The sequence below is a fragment of the Mandrillus leucophaeus genome, unplaced genomic scaffold (assembly GCF_000951045.1).
Source record: "Mandrillus leucophaeus isolate KB7577 unplaced genomic scaffold, Mleu.le_1.0 Scaffold141, whole genome shotgun sequence".
NCBI classification, from domain to species: Eukaryota; Metazoa; Chordata; class Mammalia; order Primates; family Cercopithecidae; genus Mandrillus; species Mandrillus leucophaeus.
The window spans coordinates 1,462,850-1,490,249 of NW_012101377.1; the positions used below are offsets into that span (position 1 = coordinate 1,462,850).

General features: G+C 51.1%; 2 protein-coding genes across 4 annotated transcripts in view; one reads left to right on the top strand and one right to left on the bottom strand.

Moving 5' to 3' along the window:
* Positions 1–8,752, top strand: part of HCRTR1 (hypocretin (orexin) receptor 1) — a 10,398-nt gene extending 1,646 nt beyond the window's left edge. The window contains exons 2-9 of the mRNA XM_011974017.1: positions 343–403; positions 636–976; positions 1,128–1,306; positions 2,438–2,681; positions 3,072–3,187; positions 5,105–5,331; positions 6,566–6,687; positions 8,351–8,752. Of these exons, the coding sequence (XP_011829407.1) occupies positions 778–976; positions 1,128–1,306; positions 2,438–2,681; positions 3,072–3,187; positions 5,105–5,331; positions 6,566–6,687; positions 8,351–8,541 (1,278 nt within the window). The 5' untranslated portion in view covers positions 343–403; positions 636–777 and the 3' untranslated portion in view covers positions 8,542–8,752. The remainder of the gene's footprint in view (positions 1–342; positions 404–635; positions 977–1,127; positions 1,307–2,437; positions 2,682–3,071; positions 3,188–5,104; positions 5,332–6,565; positions 6,688–8,350) is intronic.
* Positions 8,753–11,438: 2,686 nt separating this feature from the next.
* PEF1 (penta-EF-hand domain containing 1) lies at positions 11,439–26,768 on the bottom strand. 3 transcript variants are annotated; one of them, XM_011974020.1, is made up of 6 exons: positions 26,374–26,391; positions 17,030–17,072; positions 16,775–16,867; positions 14,725–14,880; positions 14,067–14,210; positions 11,439–12,413 (listed from the first exon to the last, which is right to left on the bottom strand). In XM_011974020.1, exons 4-6 carry the CDS (start codon positions 14,798–14,800, stop codon positions 12,184–12,186), a joined length of 450 nt encoding a protein of 149 aa, XP_011829410.1. In that variant the 5' UTR covers positions 14,801–14,880; positions 16,775–16,867; positions 17,030–17,072; positions 26,374–26,391; the 3' UTR covers positions 11,439–12,183. The 3 variants fall into 3 exon arrangements, with proteins under 3 accessions (XP_011829410.1, XP_011829409.1, XP_011829408.1); XM_011974019.1 differs by having other exon boundaries at positions 11,439–12,321; positions 16,775–17,072; positions 26,374–26,768; XM_011974018.1 differs by having other exon boundaries at positions 16,775–17,072; positions 26,374–26,768.
* Between the last annotated feature and the right edge of the window lie 632 nt (positions 26,769–27,400).

Consider the following 27,400-nt stretch of genomic DNA (forward strand, 5'->3'; position numbering starts at 1 on the left):
CACCACCCACATTGTGTGTGTGTTGTATGTGTGCGTGTGCGCGCGTGCCCACCGGAGGGTCTGGCAGGTATGGCGGGTGGGGCTTGGGTCTCTTAACACCTCCTTTGGCCCGTTTTCCCAACCCAAAGTTAAAGCTTGTGAACTGGCTCAAGAAATATTTGCAGTCGGGATGGCTTATCCTCTCAAATCTATGGTGTTTGATGGGTTCGAACAGACCTGGCTTAGGAGCTTTGTGACCTTGAGCAAGAGACTCAATCTCACTGAGCTTCCCTCTCATCTGCAAAGCAGGGTACCCTAATAATGGTAACCCGAAACGTCCCCTAAACTACCTTCTTGTACCAGGTTCTTGGTGAAGCACTTGGCACGCATCGGAGCTCATTTCTCCTCATCGCGGCCCTGTAAGGTAAGTAGGGCTGTCACCCCATTAGACAGATGGGGAAGCCGAGGCTGAAAGAGGCCAGGTAAGCTACCCAAGGCAACTGGTGTGGAATTGGGATGCAACTCAGGTCTGTCTTCTTCCACCAATTTCATGACTATGAGAATTAAGAGGGAACTTATATGCAAAGCACCTGGCACACTCCCTAATTTCCTTCCTTCTCTCTTTCTCCACTCTCTCCTTTCCTTCCTCCCTTCAGGAAGTTTGGGGCTGAGATCCAAAAAGAACTGGGTGCAAGCCTCCAGGCACCCTGAGGGGAGTGGGCTGAGGGCTGGCCCAAGTTCCCTCCTCCCCCTCTGCAGAGCCTAGGATGCCCCTCCGCCGCAGCAGCTCCTGAGCTCATGGAGCCCTCAGCCACCCCAGGGGCCCAGATGGGGGTCCCCACTGGCAGCAGGGAGCCATCCCCTGTGCCTCCAGACTATGAAGACGAGTTTCTCCGCTATCTGTGGCGCGATTATCTGTACCCAAAACAGTACGAGTGGGTCCTCATCGCAGCCTATGTGGCTGTGTTCCTCGTGGCCCTGGTGGGCAACACGCTGGGTAGGTCCAGCGCTTGCCCTTCAGTGCTGCTGGCTTTCCCTGGGGATTGAAGGGGGTGGGGGTGTATGTGGGGAGGGACTCGCTGATTGGGCAGAATTAGGATGGGTGTGGCTCTGCCATCAGCTTCACCTCACCCCGCTGCACCCTGCAGTCTGCCTGGCCGTGTGGCGGAACCACCACATGAGGACGGTCACCAACTACTTCATCGTCAACCTGTCCCTGGCTGACGTTCTGGTAACTGCCATCTGCCTGCCGGTCAGCCTGCTGGTGGACATCACTGAGTCCTGGCTGTTCGGCCATGCCCTCTGCAAGGTCATCCCCTATCTACAGGTGAGCTCTGCCCAGGCACCCCTCACCACTCCTTGTCACACCTGTACAAAAACGACGGCCTTGCGTAGGTCTCAGTGACCCTCAGACTTGCCTTTCAGACAGGTCAGTGGCTCGTGACCCCTGAAGTGTCATCCTCTGCTGCTAGCAAGGGCAAGCCACCAGATCGGACACTCCAGGACACAGACACAACCCCACACAATCACAGAGATCCCCTCCTGGTCACAGCCACAGACGTATACATAGGCACGTGTGGACACATAGAGTCACCTCCAGGTACACAGGCACACAGTCAAGGAAAGAGGCATCAGCCCACAGTGACACATACACAACACCCTGGGCCTGCTCCCCAATCCCAAAGGGGCAGACGTGAGGAGCCTGATGGAAACAGCCTTCTCCTCTCCCTCCTGCACTGGCCAGGAAAGACCCCAGTGGCGGAAACCAGGATGTCCAGATGGGGTTAGTGGGGTGGAAGAAGGCTTCTCTCAGTTTGTATCCTGTGATCCACTTCCCGCACCCCAGAGGGCAGGGGGTACCCCTAGAGACAATGCCTACACACCTGTGGCCCAGACTCATCTCCGTCTCCCAGAATGAGGGTTTTTTCCTAACAGCCTGGGGTAGGGATTGCATTCCATGGCAGAGATAAATGCCTCTTGGATTTCCCAGTTTTGAGGCTTCCCACTCAACCGGTTAACTCTGGTGACCCTGAGCATAAAGACAGATGGATGAGGGAATTCTGTGCCTGTTTTCTCATCTGTAACACGGGGGCAAGAGCACTTACTTTGTGGGATTGCCATGAGGATGAAGAGAACAGTGCCCAGCACACAGTAAGTTACATAGGTACAAGTTATTATTCACCGGAGGGGTCCACCTACCATGTGCCAGCTCCGAAGCTGGACATTGTTTACACATGATTTCACTTATTCGCACAAGAATCCTGCCAGGTAGATGGTATAAACCCATTCTGTAGACAAGGCTCAGAGACGGTGAGTGACTTGCCCACATTTACACAGCCAGTAAGTGGTGGAGTCAGGATTTGCACTGCCCTGCACCTGCCGTCAGCCTCCTCACTCACCTACTCTCACATCTCTGGGTGGCCCCCAAAATGACTGACATTGTGTCCCCGTGGGGCAGGCCGTGTCCGTGTCAGTGGCAGTGCTGACTCTCAGCTTCATCGCCCTGGACCGCTGGTATGCCATCTGCCACCCACTATTGTTCAAGAGCACAGCCCGGCGGGCCCGTGGCTCCATCCTGGGCATCTGGGCTGTGTCGCTGACTGTCATGGTGCCCCAGGCTGCAGTCATGGAATGCAGCAGTGTGCTGCCCGAGCTAGCCAACCGCACACGGCTCCTCTCAGTCTGTGATGAACACTGGGCAGGTAATGGTGGAAGCCTCAAGCAGGCATCCCCTCAGGTGGGCACTTCGGGAGCACGTACCCCAAGGGCAAGCATCTAGCAGGGTCCCTTCCAAAGTGGGAAATCCCAGGGCAGGTATTTCCCCAGGGGACACCCTAGAGTGGCTCCTACCAGGGATACTCCCAGGGTGGGTGCCTCCCCTCATGCAGATATCTGCTCTAGTGTAGACATCCTTCCAGGAGGGATACCCCAAGTTGGACAACTCCAGGGTCTCTGTCTGTCATGGTGGCTGTATGGGGTCCAGCCGCTCCTAGGCCTTGCTTTGACCCTAGTCAGGACAGGGTGGCATTGCTAACCAGGGAAGGGTGGGGCTCGCGGATTGGGCCTGACTCTGTATCTCTTGACCCCTGCAGATGACCTATATCCCAAGATCTACCACAGTTGCTTCTTCATTGTCACCTACCTGGCCCCACTGGGCCTCATGGCCATGGCCTATTTCCAGATATTCCGCAAGCTCTGGGGCCGCCAGGTGAGGCCCACTCTGGTGTCACTGTGTGGGCTGGGGGTGGGGGTGCTACTGGTCTGAGTAGACAGTCCTCTGCCATCAGCACGTGCCATCTTGGCTGCAACCAAAGAGAGGGGAAGCCCAGAGACACGTCAAACTCAAGGCCAAAAGCACCAGTGGCTACCCTGGAATGGAATAGTAACACATCCTTCTAATATTAGTGGCTGCTGTTTATTGAAGTATCTACTCCCAGATAGTCTTGCATCCTCTTAGCCACCATATATTACCCACATTAAATATATGAGAAAACCGAGATCCAGAAGATCAACGTAACTTCCCCCAAACCACTCAGCTAGTGAGTAGATCAGGAACTAAAGCCCAGATCCGTGAGCTTCCACTGCTGAGTTTAGTACCACTGCAACAATAATAATAGCAACTCCGTGTTGCTTGCCAAATTAGGCACTTTGCATCCAGTGTCTTAACAACTTCTAACAAAAGAAGCAACGTTACCCACGTCACAAATGCCAAATAAGGGCAACCAACTTGCCAGATTCAACAGCAGCAGAGCCTTCTGGTTCCAGGGCCTGTCTTCTTTCCTGCATTACAGACTGACCCTCGGTGGGTTTCCTAGGTTTTTTTGGGGCAGGGGTGCTCAGAGGCCCTTGGCCTAGCGAGTGGGAGTCCTGGACTGGTGTCTGGGCGGTAAGAAAAGGCAGGCCAGAACATGACCAGGCTCAGGAAGGGACTCTCACACCTGGGGACGTCACCTACATTCCACAGGAAGTACTGGCTTGCGCCCAGGCCATGCTGGGCAGTGGGTGGGGACACGGACTGGCTGTGACCCAGGTCCTGCCTTGGAGGAGCACCCAATCCAGCAGGGCCCTTCCTGGCTGGCCAGCCCTGCAGTCCACCAACACTCATCACCTGCTCCCCACAGAACCCCCAGCCAAGCAGGACACAGGCACAATCCTCCTCATTTGACAGACATGAAAGCAAGGCTTAGAAAGGAAAATGAGGTGGCCACGGTCACATAGCTCACAAATGTCTGAGCTGGCTCTAGACCCACGTTTCCAGAACTCTAGCCCCATGCTCCTCTGTGGTGGGTGATTCGAGTGTCCGGTGGCAGGAGAGGCTTCTCCAGGAGCCCAGAACCACTCCAGGCTTATAGGCACTGGTCCAGGCCATTCCATGCTGCCCACCTGCCCACCCCTTGCCCAGAGCTCCTCACAGTCTGGTATGACCCAGAGGAGGCACAACTCACCCCCACCCCTACTCTCAAAGACAGTGTTGGAGATTTAGGGAGGATGGATGGGCAGTTGAGAGGATGTGGCCTGGGGCCTTCTCAAGGGTCCCCACCTCTTTGAGTCTTAGTTGCCTCATCTATCCCTAAGGACCAATAATATCTTTCCACAAGGCATGTTGTAGGGGGTTTCACAAAGAGCTAATGGAAAATGAAAGTCTAGGCTGGGCACAGTGGTTCACACCTGTAATCCCAGCACTTTGGGAGGCTGAGGCGGATCACCTGAGGTCAGGAGTTCAAGACCAGCCTGGCCAATGTGGTGAAACCCCGTTTCTACTAAAAATACAAAAATTAGCCCGGTGTGGTGGCACACACCTGTAACTCCAGCTACTCGGGAGGCTGAGGTTGAAGAGAGCCAAGATCGCACCATTGCACTCTAGCCTGGGTGACTAGAGTGAAATGCCATCTCAAAAAAAAAAAAAAAAGAAAGAAAAGAGAAGAAAATGAAAGTCTACCATTCACTCTCAAGTCCAGAGTGTTAGTCTTTATCATAAACATCAGATTCCTTCCTCTCGCAAAGGTTTGATCCCTTTGCCCATCTCCACCCTGCCCAGGGTCCAGCCTGGAGTGGGCCCCACAAAAGGCAAGCACCCTCCCAAGGTGCTATACCCACCGCTGCTGTCTCTATGTGCGCTGGACAGATTCCCGGCACCACCTCAGCACTGGTGCGAAACTGGAAGCGCCCCTCAGACCAGCTGGGGGACCTGGAGCAGGGCCTGAGTGGACAGCCCCAGCCCCGGGCCCGCGCCTTCCTGGCTGAAGTGAAGCAGATGCGTGCGCGGAGGAAGACAGCCAAGATGCTGATGGTGGTGCTGCTGGTCTTTGCCCTCTGCTACCTGCCCATCAGTGTCCTCAATGTCCTTAAGAGGTGAGAGCCTGGGGTATGGTTGGGGTGGGGAGAAGTTTGAGGTTGGGGAAGGAGCTCTCCTTGCTTGGGAGAAAGACCTGGCTCCACCCCTTCTCCACTATGTGACCTTGGGCAGGCCATTTCTCTTCTCTGAGCCTCTGTCTCCTAGGGCTATTATGAAAATTTATTCACTTAATCATCACATTTTAGGGGGTTGGAAATACAGTGAACAAGTGCACAAGACAGACAAAGTCCCTGCCTTCATGGAGGCTGCATTCTAGCGGGAGAGAAGGGAAGTAAATAGAAAAATCAATGTATATTATAATGTCAGGAAATGACAACTGCTGGGAAGAAAAATAAAATAGGACAGAGAGTGACAATGACAAGGGTTGGTAGGTTTTTGCTTTTGCTTTAGATATAATGGTTTAAAAAAAGCAGGGGGCCACGTGCATTGGCTCACGTCTGTAATTCCAACATGTTGGGAGGCCAAGGAGGGAGGATCGCTTGAGGCCATGAGTTCAAGATCAGCCCGAGCAATATAATGAGACTTCATCTCTACTAAAATTCAAAAAATTAGCCGGGCATGGTGGCATGTGCCTGTAGTTCTAGCTACACAGACTGAGGTGGAAGAATAGCCTGAGTCCAGGAGGTTGAGGCTGCAGCGAGCCATGATTGCACCGCTGCACTCTAGCCTGGGTGACAGAGCTGTCAAAAGAAAAAAAAAAAAAAAAGCCTTTCCAAGGAAATGACCTTTGAGCAGAGACTTGAAGGAAGTGAGAGAGCTAACCATGCATGTGTCTGGAGGGACAGCAAAAGAGGGTCACAGGGCGCCGGGGAGAGAATGCAGGCTATCGGACAGAAGACAGTCTCACTTTGAGACTGTGCTTGGCCACCTCCTGGTTGTGTGATCTTCGGCATGTCACTTCACTTCTCTGAGCCTCAGTTTCCCTAATAGAAAAATGGATGATGTCTATGACTCATCATGTTGCTGTGAGGATGGATGAGAAAGTGGATGGGAAGCCCTAGGGGATCCAATGGCCAGGAGGCTAGAGATGCCCATCGCGGTGCTTGATACCCTCCATGCTTGAGAACCCCAAAGCCTGGCCAAGACCTCAGGTACAGAAGGCAGGAAATGTGGACAGAAGTGGGCAGCAGGAACTCTTGCCCTTTACAGCTCAGGTTCTGTGAGCAGCACTCCCCCAATACACGCACACACAGCTACTCCACTTCTGACGCTCCTCTACCCTGGGCCTAGGGTGTTCGGGATGTTCCGCCAAGCCAGTGACCGCGAAGCTGTCTACGCCTGCTTCACCTTCTCCCACTGGCTGGTGTACGCCAACAGTGCTGCCAACCCCATCATCTACAACTTCCTCAGTGGTGAGCAGGCTGGGGATGCAAACTCACTGAGGGTGGCCAACAGTCCACATGACAAGTCTCCCCATCCCCAAGCCAGGGCCCAAATAAAGGACGGAGGGTGAGGATGTATCTGCTGTGGGCACAGTGATTCTGCTCTGGGAGGACCCACCCCGAGGAGCCCTGTCCTGAGTGGGAGACGGGCCACACTCCCCACGGTGGCTGGCACCCAGGATCCAGTTGTGCAGATTCTGCAGACCAGTGAGTGAGTGGAAGGGCAGGGGCTAGGTCAGTTCACCCCCCACTCCCACCACGGGTGCAGGCACAGCAAGACCTCCAATCAGCACAGGCAGAGTCCACCCTCCCCAGAGGGAGTCAGACCTGTGGGAGGAGGGCCCTGGAGCCCCTGCCTGAGGAAGGATTGCACAGTCCAGGTGTCAGGGCTAAAGGAGGGTCACTGGCAGACAGGCCAGGCCCAGGAAAGGGCTTCCCCCGCTCAGCTAGACACACTGGCAGAGCGACCAGAATCTCAGGGGTTGTCCCCTCTGGAAGTCTTCCTCCCCTGCCGCTCCCACTCCCACTCCAGGCCTCTCCTCTCTGCTGTCCCAGTGCCCACTCCCTCCCTCCACCTCCCAGTCTCAGGGTGGTAATGGCCCTGAGGCTGAGCTCAGCAGAAGTGTGACTCACCAGCCCTCTGACTTTGGGATTAGACTTCTAAAGAACAGGTCCAGATGACTGTTCAAGCCTGGACAGAAATAATCTTTGAGGAACTATTAAAAGGTTAAAGAAGGGATCCGGAGTCAATAGTATAACCCTCATTGAGACTCAAGAATTACTCAACAAGGCTGGCTGCGGGTTTCCAGCTCAGAAAAGAGAACAGAAGATGAGCTCTGTGGGGAGGGGAGGGCAGACAGACTTACTGATACATATGCCTTTGTTTGGCCTATGTTTACTGAGCACCTACTGTGTGCCTGGCCCTGTGCTGGGTACCAGAGAGGCTGGCAGGCTAATGACACAAGATCAAAGGGGCTTCAGCCTGACAAAATCTGTTTCCGTGGTATACTTGGGCTGAACAAGGTGGTGTGGCGGTCCCTCCTTCCCTCCTCCCCTTGAGAAGGGCTTTGGAATTAGAATTGGGTTCAGCTTCTGGCTGGGTGGCCTTGGGCAAGCCACTGTACCTATGTGCATCTCATCTGTGAAGTGAGGATAAAGGACTCCAGTCTTTCAGGGTGCTGGGATGCTCTGGGGAACAGAGGCTGAGGCGCCCAGCACAGCATGACTGCCAAATGCAAAAGGGCTGCTGCCACTGTCATTTTCATCATCAAAGGGCAGAGAGGGCACAAGCCTAGCAACAGATAGTGACCCCCATGTACACACCAAGGAGAGCAGAGGTGACCTGAGGCCCCTGAGCCAGACACCACGTTTTGAGCCAGCCTCTGAGCCAGAGCGCAGTCAAGGAATCAGATGGCAACTGCGTCTCTCCTTGGGAACCCGCTCCAGGGCCTCTGTCCTCTCTCCCTGGCGGTGCTGAGGTTGCCTCAGGGCTCTCCCTCCCAGCTCTATCCCTCCCTCCCTCCCCGCCTCCTCACAGGCAGCTTGGCTGGAGCTGCGTGGGTGTCCCTGGGCTCAAGGCCCCTTCCTGCTGCATCTGTCTCCTTATGGCTGTGTCTTTTGTCTCCCAACCAAGGCAAATTCCGGGAGCAGTTTAAGGCTGCCTTCTCCTGCTGCCTGCCTGGCCCGGGTCCCTGCGGCTCTCTGAAGGCCCCTAGTCCCCGCTCCTCTGCCAGCCACAAGTCCTTGTCCTTGCAGAGCCGATGCTCCGTCTCCAAACTCTCTGAGCATGTGGTGCTCACCAGCGTCACCACAGTGCTGCCCTGAGCGAGGGCTGCCCTGGAGGCTCCAGCTCGGGGGATCTGCCTCTACCCCTCATGGAAAGACAGCTGGATGTGGTAAAAGGCTGGGGCTTCAGTCCTGGGTTTCTGCCTGTGTGACTCTGGATAAGTCACTTGCCCTCTCTGAGCTTGTGTCCCCTAAGCAGGGTTGATGTGAGGATTAAGCATGCTGAAGCAAGTGGAAAGCTCCCTGTAAACTGTGAAGTGTTATGGACACGATTATTGTTGTACTTCTCTCATTTGGCCATACCCCACAGTATAATCTGTCCCCATCATCCTTCCAGAGCTTGGCCATCCTCCTAAAGACCGCTTTCCTACCCAATTACCGGCCTTCCCTAGAGTCTGCCCTAAAGGTCCCAACAGGCATTTCCATCTGGTTCCGTGGCTCCCTGAAGCCCAGGGCTGCGCTTGGCCAGCTCTTCTGATGCCTGTGTGAACTAATCTGGGCCCAGCCTTTCTCCAGTGGGCCACGAGCGCAGCCCCACCCTAACCAGGTGCCAAGGGCACACACCACAGACCTGACCTTGTTGGCTTTGTGGTGTGATAAAACACTCTCCATGGCCACTTGGCACAGAGGCCAGCAGCCCGAAGCAACTGTAATTAAAGCCTGGCACTGAATGTTCCCTTTCCTTGTCATTGCACGAAATCTGTGCTGCTGAGGTTAGGAGCAGAAGAAGGTGGGGTAGCTAGGGGGAGGGAAGACAAGAAGGCACTAGAATGCTCTTATCTGCTGACCTCCCACCCCCACCACACGGGATCCAAGATAGACTCAGCCAGGCCTTGGCACACGTGGTGCTGCCTCCTCATGCGGTGCCAATCCTGTGACGCCAGAACCTCGCCCCTCGACACAACTGTCTGCTCACAGGCCCAATGGCCTGGGGAAGGTAAGGGGGGCCGGGTGGGCAGATAGCGGGTTAATGGGCTGATTTACTGTTATCCTCATCTTCTTGGAAACCAAGGCTTGCGTCTATTTTCTATGAACTCACAGGATAGAAAGAGAAAGCCACAGACTTGGCCAGACATGCTCCGTCTGCCACCGAGATGATTTTAAGGCTGCCAAAGGCTCTGAGCCTTGTTGCCAGAGCAGGACGTGGAGCGCAGTCTGAAGTGCTACTCTGCTGAGAGGAACAAGGACATCTGGCAGGGGCCAGCTCTGCTATGCACACCACCAGGTCTGCTTAACTTGATTAATGGAGCTGTGGGCTCCCTCTGACCTCAACCGTCAAGAAGGTGGGCAGAGCCTTGGTGCTGCCAGGGGCCCGGCCCAGGAGTGTTGAAGCACTGCTCATCCTAGGCACCCCGCTTTACCCAGAGCAGGTGGAATGTGTGGCCTAAGTATGCCACCTGCTCTCCACACGACTTACCAGCCCAGCTCTCTGTGGACAGCGCAGAGCTCCAGCTGCTGCCACGATGGGTTCTCCTGCCCATTCCACACTCCCACTGGGCCATAGGATCCAAAGCGGTTGGCACAGTGCGTAGGCAGGCTTGGAGGTGAGTGTGCAGGATGAGGTGTGACAGCTGGCCCCCAAGCTCAGAACCAACCAACCATGCTCATAAGATCAATCCAGGTCTTGGGCTCCTCAGCCTCAGCTGAGCACAAAGGTGAGAGACTACAATTGGCACCATCGGGTTTCAGCAGACACTTGGTTCAGTGGGAACAAAGAAACAACAGGCGCTGCTCCTAATGGCTGCAGTTCTACTCCACGCTCTGCTGGCTGAACCCAGCACCATGGGGGGCCTCAGCCCTCCACTCTGGGGGACTCAGATAAACTGAAGAAAATTCAGGGGAGGTGAACAGGATGCCGAGGGGAGAGATGCTCAGCGAGGGACTGCTCAAGAGCCCGGGGCTATCTGGCCTAGGGAAGGGAGGACTTGGGGAAAATGTGGTATATAGGGCAGGCTCCACTATGTAGAGGGTTGCCATGCAGAAAGGGTGATGTATGTCCTGAGTGGCCCACAGAGAAAACCACAGCCAATGGTGGTATCTTCAAGATGGCAGGATTTAGAATCCACACCAGGAAGATGTTCTGCCAGTCATGGAGGAAATGGGTTGCCTGGAAAGGCACTGGGTTCTTTGCCTTTGGCGAAGCAGAGGCCAGACTCACATGGGGCCTATGAAGGGAATTATAGCTTTGGATAGGGGCTGGCCTCTGGGAACCGGATTCCATCTAATGCTGGGATTCTAGCACTACAGCAGCCCAGAGGAGAATGCAGCTGACCTGGCTAAGCCCGACACACTGCTGGGCCTCACTGACCTGCAAAACAGTCATAGTTACTTCCAACTACCCACTGCAGGGAGGAGAGCCCTGCACAGGGCCTCAGAGCTCTTTATCTCAAAAAGCCAAAAGATAATCACCATTACCCAGAATAAAGCCCCCTGGCAAACTAGAATGTCTGGTGTCTTTGGCTTTTGATTGAAATGTGGTCAGCTCATTACAGACACTCGGTGTAGACTGGGTATTATGCTGATCTAAAGATCTGACTTGCAAGTACAGATGTCTGTGCTTAATAAAAATGGGGGGAAAGTTATGACTTAATAAATGGAGTTTGTCTGGAAGATAAAACTAGGGCCTGAGAAAATAGAAAGGCCAGGCTATGAAGTTTGAGGTAGCTGCTTTCAACCCAGAATGCCTGCCCTAAAACTGCTATGAAATAGCTTCCTGAATAGACCTTCAGGCCATACTGAACTGAACCCGGCAGGGCCCCCAGCTGGCTACCCTACACTTCACTTCCCTCTGGCAGTGGATAGGAGCCCCACATAGGCCATGTCCCCACAAGCTGCTGCTTTCCGCATGGCTGGTGTATAGGATGTACTTACATAGTCAGTGAAAGAAGGAGTGGATGGACCTGTAGCTGAGAAATCACGGTGGAAAACATGGAACCCCAGAGTTTCATCCTTTTATTGAAGCTTACAATTTCACTGGACTTTTGGCCCCAAATGAAAAAAAATGCAAATTAAAAAAAGTATTGGCAGAGAGAGGTGCCCACTGTCCCCTGGAGACTGAAGCCGAGCAGGGCATGGCAGGCAAGTGAGGGGTCCCAGCCGCGGAGGCAGAGCCTGGCCAGAGGGGCCCAGGGAGCAGATTTGTCTGAGCAGGGCCAGCCCCAGGCAGTTAGAAGTTAACACACAAGGATTTATGGGTGTGGCGGAATCCAAGCCACTGGTCCCATGGGCAGATCTCTCTCATGCTTGGTCAGATTCCACTTTGGAGAAAATGGGCTCGTGTGACAGGATGGCCTGGTGAGGGAACACAGGTAGTAACGATAATGGGCCAATGAACACTCACCACTGGCATCAGGGTGGAGCTCAGCTGACGGGACACTAACTCCATTACAAGAACCTGCTCCTGGTGCCAGGCTGTGCCACTCAACTGCTCATGGCCATCAGGACATTCAACTTCCATCCTCTCCTCCATCAGGCCCCTATCTGTGTGGCCTTAGCCCCGGTCCTCACTATTTGGTGGCTATGATCCAGGACTCTCAACCCGCTTTTGGAACAGTGCTGCATCAAGCAAGGGAGAATGTTCTTCTAAAGGGACAGGAAAAGAAGAGATGTCCACGTACTTCTCTCACTCTAAGAAGCCAGGAAAGGTCCCTGGTGCACTCCACTCTCCACAGATGGGTTGGGTCATAGCATCCGAGAAGCTGTCATGGTGACGAAGTCCTCGAAGCTGAGCCGAATGTTGCCTTGTACAGCTGTGTCCTTCTCCCGGAAGGCCTCTGTCAGCACCTGCAGCTGGGTGCACACCTGGATGAAGCGGTCCAGCTGCATGGCAGGATTGGCAGAGCGTGGGCAGTAGCGGGAGACCAGAAGCTGGGTGAACTGGGGGCTCAGGTTGTAGCCCATTTGGGACAGAGCTGGAGAAGAGGGGCACACAGACCAGACACACAAAAACCTGCCATGAGCACCTCCATCAATCAGCAATACTGGATCACAGCAGTTCAAGGAACTTCGAGAGGACGGGCACAGAAGCATAAAGAGGGCAGAGAAATCCCAAGGGTCTAAGATATCAGGAACACAACAGGGGCCCTGTCTGGATGCTACCCTTAGGTGAAAGGCCCTCATCCCTCTTTCTCCCAGTCTCCATTATTGTCTCTTCAACTGAGGCTCATGGGATTCCAGAGATGACAACAGACTATCCACTATCATCTCTGACTCACTTGCATTCCAAAAGGAAGCCTGAGCTCCCAGGACCACCCTGCTTGGGGCAGACATCAGAGGCAGCACAGCAGAGGTATGAGGACCCGCTCTGGAGTCAGCCCCTGGGCAAGTTGCTTAGCCTCACTATCCCTATCTTATCATCTCTAAAATGGGGATAATACTTAACTTGTAGGTTCTAGGAAGGATTAAAATGGGTGATCATGTAAAGCTACTTAGCACAGTGACTGGCACATAAAAAGCACTCAGTAAGTGCTATTTTAATAAAGTCACCGCCACTCCAAGGTCTCTTGGAGCATCCTGTCTCTTCACTGGGATGCTTGCTTCCTTCCTTCCTCTGTTCATAACTTACCAGGCCAGGCTAAAACCTCAACTCTCCATTTGTTATGCAGGCCCTTAGGCAGGTTACCCACACTAAACCTCAGTTTTCTCACCTGTAAAAGGGAGATAACAAGGGATTCTTAATTGAAGGGTGTGGAATTATAAATAGTACCTAGCACATGGGAAGAATGAATCACATAAGCCTATTAAAAATAGCAAGCATTCAGTAAATATCTGTTTTGCTGTGGTTACTATCACCCTTACTAATATCCATGGCAAAAGCTGGCAAGAGTAGGTCATTACTATAGGCCATCTCCCCTCCCTTCTGCTGGTGGCAGATGTGGTGCACTCACTCCTGCCCACAGACCTCCTTAGTCTGAATGAAATCCACAGCCTAGGCAAAGGACTAGACTCTCTGGGGAGCCCTTTCTCCCTCCTGGGTGGCAAAGCTCCCTCTTGGGTCCTCCCCCCCCACCTCTTACTAACCTGCCTGAGCCCAAACTGTGGCCTCCTGCCTTACAGAGTCAGTTTGGAACCAGACCTGGGGCTGTGGCCTCAGGTCATCTTCCCCAACTGCAACTTTTAGAGTGCTCGGGGTCCCAAAGTTGGGAGAGAAACTGCCCACTAGCTGGGGTGGCAACAGACCCATCTTTCTGAGCCCTGTTCAGGGCTCTTTCCATTCTACATGCTAGAAACTGGAGAGGAAGGAGTCACCTCAGCCACACACACTGGTCTCATAGCCCTTAAGGTGCCAATTTTCCATCCTTAAGGCTCCCTGTGGCTGGGCCCATCTCACCCAGCACTCCAGGGTCCAGCCCTGATTCTGGACCCAGGTGTTTCCTTGCCCTGGATCTTGGCTCAATGCCCCAACTGGGTCACAGAAGGGGTGAGGGACGCAGGCCTGCACTGAGAACAGCATTCTGTAGTGCAGGTGGACATTCGGTAGCAAGAGAAAATCTCTTTGTGTATCTTAGGGTGTAGAGAAGAGTCTAGCTCTGTCCTGCCCATCGTGCCCCAGCCATGACCCGCACCTTGCTGCAGCTCTGTGTAGCTAATGGAGCCCGAGCGGTCCCGGTCATACTGCTGGAAGAGGTTCTTCCACTGCTGGATGAATTTCCACAGGGCTGAGAAGCCGTAGACATCGATGCGGCCTGACTTGGTCTTGTCAAACATGTCTGAAGGTGAGGAGGGAAAGGAGGGAAGGAAGGCTTCAAGACTGAAAGCCAAGGGTCCCCCTCAGGCCCCACTGAGGCAGCCCTTCTCCCCAGGCTGGAGTAGGCGACTTCACAGAACCAAGGCCTAGGGCCTAGATGCTTGCACCTGAGACACCCACATCAAGCGTTGCACCGTCCTCCTACTCTGGACACCTTTAGCCCCACCCCATCCAGAACTGCATTTTCTCTGCAGCCTTGGCACCTGACCCCTCCCCCTGCTGTTTCCTACCAGGGGAGGGAGTACCATTCTACGAAGAGGAAACTGAGTTAGCCTGTAACTAGGCAGGGTCTAGAACTTAAGAAAGATCTCAGGAAAAGAGCTCTCAGTCTAGGGGATCTCACCCTGAACCTAGCTTCCTCCCCGCAGTCCTCCCTGGTCAATGAATTTCTCTTCAGAATGTCTACCTACCCAACTACTATACACTATCAGGTGGCTCTGCCCCAGCTCGGGCCCAAGGGCAAGGCGGAGACTCACTTATCATCATGAGGCAGGTCTCATCATTGAATGAGGACCAATTGCAGTTGACCAGGGCCTGCTTTAGCTCCTTCATGGAGATATAGCCACTGTGATCTGAGTCCACCGACTGGAACCAGGAGTAGGCCTCAGGATCCACATTGGGAGGGGCGCCACCTGGAGGAAGGGGTGTGAAGGCCATCAACAGAAATGCCAGGAAGGGCCAGCCTCAGTAACTTCCTGGCTACAGGTTTTTCCTACACACAAAGCCTCACAAATTCACCTTCCCTGTCTTCCACCAAGCTGACATTCTTACTCTGATGGAAGAGGACTTTCAGTGAAGATTCATGAGTATTTGCAGTTGATTTCTATTCCATGAGTCCTCTGGAGTTCTTGTATAATGTTCCAGACACTACTCTTAATTGATTTTATGTTTTTAAGGAACAGGGACCCATACTCCTGTAGCATTTCAAGAATTCTCTGGAAAAGGTGAACTGCGAGATAGGGGGGAATGGGTGGCAGATAAAAGTGTAGAAGTGGCCGGGTGCGGTGGCTCACGCCTGTAATCCCACCACTTTGGGAGGCCGAGGCAGGCATATCACCTGAGGTCGGGAGTTCGAGACCAGCCTGACCAACATGGAGAAACCCCGTCTCTACTAAAAATACAAAATTAGCCAGGCGTGGTGGCGCATGCCTGTAATCCCAGCTACTGGGGAGATGGAGGCAGGAGAATCTCTTGAACCCGGGAGGTGGAGGTTGTGGTAAGCCAAGATCACGCCATTGCACTCCAGCCTGAACAACAAGAGCGAAACTCCATCTCAAAAACAAAAAAAAAAAAGGTGTAGAAGCTGGTAAGTCTGTCTATCTTAGGACACTGAGTTAACTGGCCACAATAAGGGTCCCTTCACACAAAGACAGCCAGGGGCAGTTGTGGAAGACAGAAACCACTGCCTAGTAACAAAGTTCAGTAAGGACAGACGGAAAAAGATCTGCTTGACTTAGGGATTAGTCTGACCTCCTTGGGAAAATCCAGGCAGGTTCTACCCGTCATCCTAAAACATCGGTGTCATAGGGGAGCAAGGGCCACAGCCCTGGGGCAGGAGAGATTCTGTAACATGTTTGATCTGTGTAGTTTGTATAGAAGAGCTCAGGCTTTGGAATCAAAGCAGACCTGGATTCAAACCCTAGTTCTGATCTTTACTAGCTTATGTGACGTTAGGCAAAATGTTTAATTTTCTGAATAATGACTTCCACGTTTCTAAAACGAACCCATTTCCCCAGAATCGTTGTGATGATTAAATGAGATAACAGTAAAATAAAATCCTCAGCAAAGAGCCTGGAATGTGTGTATTCTGAGATATTTTCACAGAAAAACGGATATTTAAACTGAGTTTCTCCCCGTGGTAGGCTATATTATCCTCTCCTGGCTAATAATCTCTAGCCAGGAGACACAGTCTGCACACCCACAGACATTGTACTAATATGGTACAATGGTTGAAAAGGCCAGTTCAATAATCTATTATTAGATTATTTGCTAATCTCCCCTTCCCTATAAGAGCATTGTACAACCTCTCCCACTGCCTGGTGGCTTGCAGAGGGGCATCCATTCCCATCCTACTGATGTCAGTCTTGATCAGGGGGTGCTCTGGCCAAAAGAATGCGAGTGGGCAAGACATACAGTACTTCAGAGACACTTTTAGAGGCATTGTGCATTCCTGCTAGCTCTCCTGCTCTTTCTCTCTGCCACAAAGATAACATATCCCAAACAGGAGCTGCTCCTTCAGCATGGATCCCTGAATGAAAACACACACGGAACAGAAACTTAACAGCCAACTAACAGCTGCTGACATATAAGCAAAAGAAAGTAAGCGTGAGCAAGTAATACAAACAAATGCTTGCAACAAAACTAGCTGACAGACTTCTCATTTTAAGGACACACACTGAAGCTGGAAGTAAGGTGCTAAGGTGCCAGAGACCAGGCTGCCTGCACACCCACAGGAAGGACAAGGGCTGGCCATGGATAACTCAGACCCACATCAAGAGGTACCCAGAGTCCAAGATCACTACTTACCCTGTCCATAAGGCCCAGGCTGCTGGGCACCATAGGAACTTGGAGGTGGCTGACCATAGGGGCCCCCTGGAGCTGCACCGCCATATGGTCCTCCTGGAGTTCCAGAGGGGAACATGCCAGGATTGGGGTGTCCATAAGGCCCTCCACCAGCTGGTGGTCCATAAGGCCCTCCAGGGGCAGGACCCCCATAACCACCAGGGGGTAGCCCACTGCCATACTGCCCTCCACTATTGGGGGGTCCAGGGTAGTAGCTACCCGGAGGGGCTCCTGGTGCTTGTCCTGCAGCTCCTGGGCAGCCCTGTAGGAAGAGCAAGATTATCAGTCAGAATGATGAGGCCAGAAACTAGGCAGAGTATGGCACTTCACAGCCATAAAGCACTTCCACCACCATCCTTTCAACTGATCCTATAGGCAGGGTTGGAATTACGATCTCACTGCTCAGGTGGGTAAACTGAGGCTTCCAGAGGAGCAACGAGTTACCCAAAGTCACACTGCCAATGACTTGCAGAATCAGGGTTGAAATCCTCCTTTCCTAACTCTCCTTTCCTGCACACCAAAGGGTGGGATCCTGTCTGGTTTGTTACTTTATCCCCAGCTCCCAGTGTAGAATGGATGCTCAGTAAATATTTCCTGTATGAATGAATAGGCAAATGAATCAAACAGAATTCTAAATGTCCATCCTGTGGTACTCCCATCTCTATTTGCAGAACTCATGGGGCAAATGTAGTCTCTAACACACACCCCTGACTCTCATCAGGGACAAATGACATAGCTATAGCATGGATTCATCCACAGCATGTCTTCCTTACCCTAATGTAAAAACGTTTCCCTATCCTCACTCACAACTCTGTGAGGCAGGCAGGGGAGACCCTATTTCTAAGGCAATATGATACAGTGGTTTAAACTGTGGTTTGAACTCAACAGCCAGGCGTGGTGGTTCACACCTGTGTAATCACAGCACTTTGGAAGTCTGAGGCAGGCAGACTGCTTGAGCCCAGGAGTTAGAGACCAGCCTGAGCAACATAGAAAAACTACATCTCTACTAAAAAAATACAAAAATTAGCCAGGTGTGGTGATGTACACCTATAGTCCCAGTGACTCAGGAGGCTAAAGTGGGAGGCTCACCTGAGCCTGGGGAGATCGAGGCTACAGTGAGCCATGATCGCACCACTGTACTCCAGCCTGGGTGACAGAGTAAGACCCAGTCTCAAAACAAACAAACAAAAAACAACCAGTTCAAGAGTTCAAGTTCAGGTTCTGCCACTTACTAACTGGACTGACTTATCCTCTCTAAACCTCAATATCTTCTGCTGTAAAATGGGAATAATAAAGCTACCTCTCAGGTTAGTTTGTGAATGAAATGAGGCCAGTCATGACACAGGGCCTGACACAGATTAAGCACTCAATAAACACTATTAATAATAGCCTCCTACAGAGGACAAGACTCAAGTCCAGGAAAGTCACACACAGGCTGTGTGGAGGGGCTGGGACCAGAACCTGGGTCTCTTGGCTCTATGTCCAGGGCATCTGTGCATTAGAACATACATGGGGGCATTCCCTCTCTCATCCATCTTCCCACACCAATAGCCAGGGATCCCTGAGGCTCGGAGTGTTCCGCTCCATCTCCCTAAATGGCTAGCACAGGATGCAGCAGAGCACAGCCCCAACACATCTGCAGACAAGCTGAACTCAAGGGCACAGACAGCAGCTAGGCCCAGCTCCGAGGATGGCACCATCTAGATATGTTCTAGATCAAGCTGTGAGTGCACCAGTGGCCAAGCTGCCGAGAGCCTGCGCTTTCTCTTTTTGTTGTGTTTGATAGCTTGAGATAATTACTCTTAAGGCTAAGGCCAAATTCATGAGGTTTTTTGTGGGGAGAGCAGGAAGCAGGCCCTGTCACCTCCCCAACTCAGCAATCCTTGGGAGCTTTTCCTCCCTAGAAGCTGTCAGAGCTACTATACTAGCAAGACTCCTTCACAGACAAGAATGGGTCAGACAGATCTCAATTTAAAACTCTGCTCCCATCAGCTGAGTTCATGACTGTGGGCCTGTGGCTTCATCTCTCTGAGCCTGCTTCCTCACAAACAGAACAATTCCTTCCTCATTGGACTGTTCTGAAGAGTATAAGAAATAAATGCAGCAAAATTCTGTTTAATTTTTAGCTAAAGAATCCTTTGATAACCAACCTGGGCAACATAGTAAGATCCCACCTCTACAAAAAAATGTTTAAAATCAGCTGGGCATGGTGGTACACCAGTAGTCCCTGTTACTTGGGAGGCTAAAGCGGGAGGATCACTTGAGCCTGAGTTGGAGGCCGCAGTGAGCTGTGACTGTGCCACAACACTCCAACCTGAGTAACAGAGAGAGACCCTGTCTCCAAAAAAGAAAAAAGAAAAAAGAGAAAGAAAGAATCCTTTGATAAAATAAATAAAACTAATACAAGAAAGTTGCTCTGGCTGAAGTAAGGTGGGGGCTCCAGAGCCCTACCATATGGAACCCCCTTCCCTTGCTAGATTCTGAGGGGCTCTGAAGAACCCTCACAGTGACTGAAAAGACAGTCTGAAAACCACTCACATAAGAAAAATAGTTTTTACAACAGTGCCTGGCATAAAGCAAATGATCAATAAGTCATAGCTGCTATTGTTATATTAATTACTATTATCAGCAAAATCCTGGGCCAGGTGAACTGTGGGGGGTGGGGTATAAAGGAGAGTGAAGCAATCTGAAGGAGCTCACAGTTAACAGGACTTAATATGTAGACACTGTGTGATGTCTAACAAAACAGCATAAGGAAAATAGGTGTTTGAAATGGAGACATAAGTCATGTGCCACAGGGCTGCAAAGGAAGGAGGGCAAAATCAGGGAGTGTTTCCATGAGAGTGGCATTTGAGCTAGGGCTTAGAGAACGAACAAGATTCCCAAGGGGTTGGAGAGGTGTGATAAGAGAAATACCCAGAAGACAAGTCACTTAACCTAACCCCCTCATTTGACAGACGGGGAGGAGGGAGGGACTTGCCCAAGTCATGCTGTGAGCTGGAGGCAGAGACAAGGCTGGACCACTCCTCTGCACCCAAGGACTCCCCCTGCCTCCTGCTACAATGTTCCTTCCTTAAGCAATAGGGCTCAGGATTCTAGCATAGGATGGAAAGGGAGTGGGGACTTTACAGAATCTGGGCACACCCAAAGAACAGGCCAGACATGAAGCCAGAAGTAGCTGCCCCACTATAAGCCCTGTGAACAAAGCTATAAACTGCATCTGGCACCTAGGAAACCACCTATAAACCACCCAAGAAACACCCCCAGGCCAACAAAGCAGGTGCGCCAGGCAGGTCTCCTGCCCTTCCGGCTACTGTAGTCTGGCAGCAATTAAACCCTTTCCTTTCCGTCCTGCATTAAAGACCTCCTCTGTAGTTTACAAAGTACTTTCACAAACACAAACACTACTGGCAGAATTTTGCCAATGGCCTCCTAATAGAAAAAAGGAAGATGTTAGTTGGCCTCTTTTACAGATGAAGAAACTAAGCCACAGAGCTGTTAAAGGACTTCATTTGGCACACATTTTCAGAGTGACGATATTGTACTAGGCTCTGTGGTAGATCTGAGGACACAACTAAATGAAGTCGTGTCCTTAAGGAGCCCACAGAAAATTGTGATACAATCTGATCAGTGACATTCAGAAAAATCTACTTATGTGCTATCAAGGAAGCTTAGATGGAGGACTTTGTGCTGTTTGAAGAATGAATAAATAAACAACGCATGAGGTGGATCAAGAAAAGCTTCCTGGAGGAAGTGGCAGTGATATTGGAATTGGTCCTTGAAGGATGCATAGGCATTCTCCAAAAGGCAGGCAGGGAAGGACACTCCAGACAGAAGGGAGAAGAAAGACAAAGGCACAGACTTCAGAGTGAGCATAGTGCATTCAGGGAATGAGTTAAACTGCAGAGCCAAAAATGTCTTGTGAACCCAGAAAGGCAGGCCCTTTATACACTCCTTGACCAAGCACCTCTCCCACTGCATTTCAGTTAGCTGTGAGGTATCAGTGTCTAAGAGTAGTTTCTGTCTGTCTAGCATCTCCCCCATCCAACAGCAAGCTCCCAAGGGACAGACACTGGGCCTCACTCATCATGGTACCCCAGGGCCCAGCACAGTGCCTGGCACCTGCAAGTCTCCACAAATATTTGAACAAATGAACACCACTCTAAAGGGTTTGGTTGGGGCTTTATGCCGGAGAAAAGAGAGCACTATAGAAGGGTTTCCAATAGGAGAGGAACGTGATCAGAACCTTGTTTAGGGAAGTAGCCAGCAGCGGTGTGGAGGATGAGCCAGCGAGGGAGGCAGTAGCCCAGGTGTTGGGCAGGCAGGGCATGAACCAGACAGCACACTGGGGGATGAAGAGAACGGAATGGATTCTGAAGCTATTTCAGAGATAGACCAGACATGACTTGGTGACTAATTAGATTAGGAAAGAGATGGAGGAGTGAGGAAAGTGTTTAGAATGACTCGGGTTTTTCTAGCTTGCACAAGATGAAGGAGGTGGAGCCAACTGAGACAGAATCCAGGCTACACAGGAAGTTTGGGGAAGAAGATGAGGTGGTCCCTGCCTCACAGAGGGTCACCCAGTGTCACTGACATGTCAGCAAAGGTCTGAACCAGAAATGAAAAACAGCGTCCCTGACTCCAGGTTCTTTTACACTACTCCATGCTCCCAGCCCTTTTCAGAGCTTTTCCAAGAGTTATTTCATACCGATAAACACAAGATTGTGAAGTGGGAGAAAAAAGACAGGAAGAGTTCAGTAACTGCAGCTTCTGAAGCAACACAGAAAAACTATCTCTAGGGCTCTGGCTGATTGCAAATAAGCTACATCTGACACCCTGGGGGAGCGGGGGGCAATGAACATTTATTGAGGCTCTGCTAGGGGCTTCCAGTTCAATCAGCTCTCACTGATCCTCAGTCCTGTGAGGTAAACACTATCATCTCCATTTTGCAGATGAGAAAATTAAGGGGCAGAGAGTTTAATACCATACCTGAGATCATGTAGCTAGAATGGGTGAGTTGGGATTCCAGTCAGGGTCTGCATGACTCTACACTACCCCCTCCTGTTTGTTCACTCAATAAATGAGTGAGAGCCTAGCATGTGTCTGTGCGAGGGATTGTGCTAAATGTCTTTGTCAAATATAATGAATTTCTACCGTGGACAGAGGTAGAGGGGGAAGGCTGGATTAGGTGATCTCTCAGAGCCTTCAAGCCCAGAAATCAGGGAGTCTCAGGAAAATCTTATTCTTTTTCATCCCAGCACCTAGACCCAGTTCGAGAGCCACATTTTGTAAGACACCCCAAAGATTCTTCAGTCCAACCTCTCAGTTAATAATGGAATCTCTGCAGCACCACGTGGAATCTCTACTTGCACTCGTGCAAGCAGTAGGGAGCTTACCTCCTCCCAAATAACCACCTCAGAAAGTCCTGGGTTTTTTTTCTTTTTTCTTTCCAGTTCTGAGGACTCACTCTTCTAACCTCAAGACCCTGTAAAGCTCAAAGGTATCAAAGGCTGTTCCAAGCTGAGCCCTGACGACGAATGGAGGAGGGAGCATTGCAAAGACAGGTCTGCACCCCAGAGCTACTCTTCAAGTGCATGGGAGGAGGTGGGAAGCCCAAACTAAGGGGTTAAACAATCACTAGACAAAAGGAATGGTTCAAGCATTCACCAGCAGAGCCACCTGAAATAGGAGAGAAGTATGCAACCAATAAACAATGAGCCAAGAACCATCCCCAGACTTCAATTACCTCTGTGCTCACACTTTCAAATCTTTCCAGCTTTATCACTCCGGAGCTACAGACCAGCAGCCTCCTGGACCTTCCCTCCAAACCCCTGCCTCCCTGTGTTCTCATCTCAGTGAATGGGGCCCCTTTCCGCCTAATCATACAAACCTAAAGCCTTAGTGCCCTCCTGGGAACCTCCTCCTTCTTCCTCTCTGTCACCTTACTTAGGCACCAAGTTTTCTCAACTCTACCTCCTACGTGCTTCTCAAATCTCCTCTACCAGGTCACAGTTCTCTTTAGCCTAGATTACCTCAATAGCGTCAAAACCGGTATCCCTGCTTCCTGTTTCTCCTGCTTCAATCCATTCTCACAGCACCCCACGGTGAGCGCTCTGAAGTACAAATGGGACAAAACACTTCACTGGCTCCCTCCCTACTCTTAGGATGAAGCCACACTCCCCAAAAACGCACACAAGTCCCTTTGGGATCTGGCCCTTGCTTACCTTTCTAGTCTAATTTCCCACCCCTTTCCCCCACATCACTACAACTACACTGAACTTCTTAAATTTCCTCCAAAATCCTAGGCTGTCTTACTTGCTTCCTGGGCTTTGTGCAGCTATTTCCTCCACTGGAATATCATTCCTTTCTTCACTCAGCTAAGTTCTACCAGTGATTCAGTTTTTGACTTAAATATCACCTCTTTTTAAAAAGGCTTGATGTACCCCTAGACTGAGTTAGGTATCTCACTCTCCGGTGCTGTACCTTACGCTTACTCCCATTTAATACTTATCACATTGCCTCTTCAATCTGCATAACTGCATTACTCCTCCACTTGGGAGTATTCTACATGCCCAACACCATACCTGGCACTTTACATGGATTATCGTATTTAATCTTTAGAGTAATTCTGAGGTATATACTATTATGACTCCATTTTAAAGAAGGGAAAACTAGTCCAGGCATGGTGGCTCATGCCTGTAATCCCAGCACTTTGGGAGGCTGAGGCAGGTGGATCACCTGAGGTCAGGAGTTTGAGACCAACCTGGCCAACATGGCGAAACCCCATCTCTACTAAAAATACAAAAAAAATCAGCCAGGTGTGGTGGCGTGCACCTGTAATTCCAGCTACTTGGGAGGCTGAGGCAGGAGAACTGCTTGACCCCGGGAGGCAGAGGTTGCAGTGAGCCAAGATTGTGCCACTGCACTCCAGCCTGGGTGACAGAGCGAGACTCTGTCTCAAAAATAAATAAATAAATAAAAATGTTTTTTTTAAAAAAGGGAAAACTGAGTCTCAGATTTTTGCAACAAACTTCTGCAAAGGAGTGGCAAAGCAGGGATTTGACACCAACTCTCTCTGGCTTCAGAAACTAAGCTCTTAAGCACTGAAATCCACCAAGGTGGTTCCCCTATAAGACCAAAGGGTGCCTGAATTTTACTACTCCAATACCCAGTCCCTGCTTGGGTACCCTGTACTGGAAGCAGTGGAAAATTACAGGAATTCTGACTCCTAACAATAGGCTGGAATCCTCCAAAGCTATGTAGTGGGTGGAGGGGAGGCAGCACTGACTGAGATGCTCTAAAACAACCGGTTTCCTTTCTTAGAACACCTGAGACCAGGAGGCGGACAAGGGTATGGTAGGAAAAAAAGCAACATTTCTTTTTCTATTCCAGACTCCTCTCTCTGTGCTCCTTTTCAGTATTTCACTCCAAGAATAGCCCAGGCAGCATAGCATCATGAGAGCAGTCACAGCAGCAAGAGCTGCCACCAGACACTGGCATGTACTAGGCACTAGCAACGTGCCAGGCTCCCTGCATTTCAACCTCATTTTAGCCCTTTTCACAGGTATTATTTCTCCCTTTATATAACAGGTGAGGAAGCTGAGGCTTAGAGCCCTTAGTTTGTCCAAGGGTATATAACTATTAACACAGCTAGAATTCCAGCACAGTTCTGTCTAACCTGTCACTGTTTTTAGGATGCACACAAATTGTCCCTAATGCTTATTAGTATGTAGATTCCTGGGTACAGAACAGGTCTGAAGCGGGACCCGAAAGCGTGCTTTCTTAAACAAGCTCTCAGGTGATTCTGTGGCAGAAGACCAGCCACTGGGAAACAAGGCACTATGAATGTTTTCTCAGCCTGTGTTGCTCAGAAATACTAGAGTCACAAAAAGTGACCAGACATCTGAAAAGAAAGAGGGAAGGGGGAGTTTCTATTGGTAAATGTGTTTAAGAAATACTGCATATTATATTCCTTTCTGGAAGATTTACCATGTACATTAGCAAATTAAGAATTTTGAAATTGTTTGTGGTCAACAAACTTATTCAGCTATACTTAAAGAAGAGTATTTCCAAAACTTTAGTTAACTACAGAATCCTCCTATATTAACAATATCTCTTAATACCTCACAAGACTCAGCAAACGGAACGGACTTTAGGAAACAACTGCTATGTTACACTTCCTCCTAACTCCAGCCTGCAGTGGCCTCTTTCCTACATCTCTCTACGGATGCAATAAGAGAAGTCCTAAGCTCTGGTCATGGCCTCACCCTCACTACATGTGACTTCTGGGAAGCCACTTAACCTCTTTGGGTTTGTTCCTTAGCAGTTAATTAGGGGTAATAATACCTGCTTGCCGATAGAGCCTTCGTGATTAGGATAATGGAGGTCCAAATACTGTGTAACCCGTACAAGACTGCACTCTTTGGAAGGGCTGTTACATCTTTTGGCATGTGACTATACTCAGCTGAGCACTGTGTAATATACCAGTTGACCTTGTTTTCCCAAATTTCCTGCACGGGTTTCATCTCCTAAATAACTGTGCGATCGCAGGCCTCTGTGGGCTTCATTTCCTCCTCTGTAAAATGAGGGGTCTATTTTGAGGACCCTCCGGGCACTGGCCTTTCAGAAGTCTAGTAAAAATCAAAATGCTAAAGGGCAACACTTGTTACACCTCACTATGTACCAAACACTTCGTAAGCATCACCTCCTGACTCTCCACAATAGCTTTATGAGGCAGATCCTATTATTCGGCCCTATTTTACAGGAGGATACTTGGACTCAGAAAGGCAAAACATCTTGCTCAAGGGCTCACAACTATTTAGGTAGTAGAGCTAAGGTATGAACCTACCTCTGACTCCAAAGTGCACTTCAACACCCTACTATCACCCAACAAACAATTCTGGCCACAGAATCACCTTGCTGTGGTATTCCTCACTGAATATACGCTGGGGAAGAGGAATCTGAAGGCAGCCCGGGTTCTGACCTCGGCCCTGCTGCCTAACTGCCTGGTGACTTCAGGTAAGTTCTGTGTCTTCTCGGGGTTCACTTTTCTACATGCGAAATGGCGGTGCTGAACTAAGTCAGTGGTCAAACCAGCTCACTTGTGGCGCCTGCTACGACCAAAGTTTCCTGATGACTCTGATGCAGTGTGGGGTGGGTCCGGAAGCCTGGATTTTTATCCGACGCCCCAAACTAGATCGACGGAACCAGAACTCTAAACGTCCGGTCATGGCTGATGCCCCCGCCCAAGGCCCCCGTGGGGGCCTTGGGAGGCTGTGGAGCCCAGGCCAGCGCCAACCTGGACCTGTGGGGTCCAAGGTCCCCAAATCCTCGCGTGAGCGACGTCAAAGGGGACGCGACACGACCTCGCGAATGTGCGGTCCTTCATGACGTGAGCCGGGCGCGACCGACGGTCCCTTTTCGGTTCTCTACAGCGCGAGGCCTCGCTGAAGCGAACCCATCGTGGGAAGGGCGCGGAGAAAGCGGGGAAAAAGAGCAGGAGGGCGCCGGGCCTGCGCTTGGCACGGCCGCTACCTGGATTCGCGGGTCCCTCACACACTCACCTGCCGGTACGGATAGCTGGCCATGGCGATTCTGACGTCACACGCAGGCAAGGGGTGGGGCTTTCCGCTCTCAAACCCGCCCCTCGCCTCGGTTTTGGGGCTGGGCCCGCATCTGACTGGAAGTCCGCGCCTGTCAATCTTGGGCGCAATCGGCCGACGGAAGTGACGAAAGGCGGTGGGCGGATGCCTACCCGAGAGACCAGGGGAGCTAAGTGACTGATGGAGCTTCCGGAAGTCTTGGCCGCTGTGCCGGCGCTAATGTTCCTCCCTTTTCTGAGCTGGAGTGGGCCCAAGCGGTGGTCAGGTTGGGATATTTAGTGAGAAGCCTGGGTGGGATGTCGCTGCGGTAGCCATGTTATAACCTGGCAAGTGGGACGCATGATAGTGACGTAGTTGCTGGCGTAGCTCCTGAGTTTCCGCAGAGGAGCCGCGGGAAAGGAGAGGAGGGGGGCGGGCGGTTCCCCTGACAAGGGGGACCCCACCGACTCTTCCCGGTAGGGAGAGGCAATGGCGGAATTGCTTTTCTAATGTCAAAACACTGGGTACCAGTTAGTAGCCTTGTAGTGGGATACAGATCTGTGGTCTTTGGAGGAAAAAATCCCAGACCGTTAGAGTTGAAGGAAAATTGAATTATCTAGTGCCTCTTTCTTCATAAATGGGGAAACTGAGGTCCAGAGAGGCAATTGACTTGCCCTAGCTCACAGTGGGTGGCCTAGAACCAGGGTCAATGGATGTCCAGTTCTCAGCAGGGAAGTCTAGGTTGTTCCCCATCGCAGGTCAAATCCTGGTGACTGAGTGATCTCAGCACCATGTACTTGCCACTCAGTGGTTCCGGTTGTACAGTTGTTTGTGTGCTTATTTGATTACTTTGTCAAGTTCTTCCAGGTGGGCTAGGGTTTTGTCTGTTTTTGCTTGTCATTATAACTCCAATATCTAGTACAGCGACTGACACGATTATTACGAAGTGTTATCCAGCCTAGCCCATCTATCTAACCAAGTGCACTTTCCAAAATCACAGTGCTGATCA

Coding starts and splice junctions, on each gene's coding strand:
- PEF1 (XM_011974018.1), bottom strand. CDS start 26,397: ATGGCCAGCTATCCGTACCGGCAG. Junction 14,881..16,774: donor GCCTGGGCCTTATGGACAGG/GTAAGTAGTGAT, acceptor CCCTTCCTCCAG/GTGGCGCCCCTCCCAATGTG. Junction 14,211..14,724: donor GACCTGCCTCATGATGATAA/GTGAGTCTCCGC, acceptor CCTCACCTTCAG/ACATGTTTGACAAGACCAAG.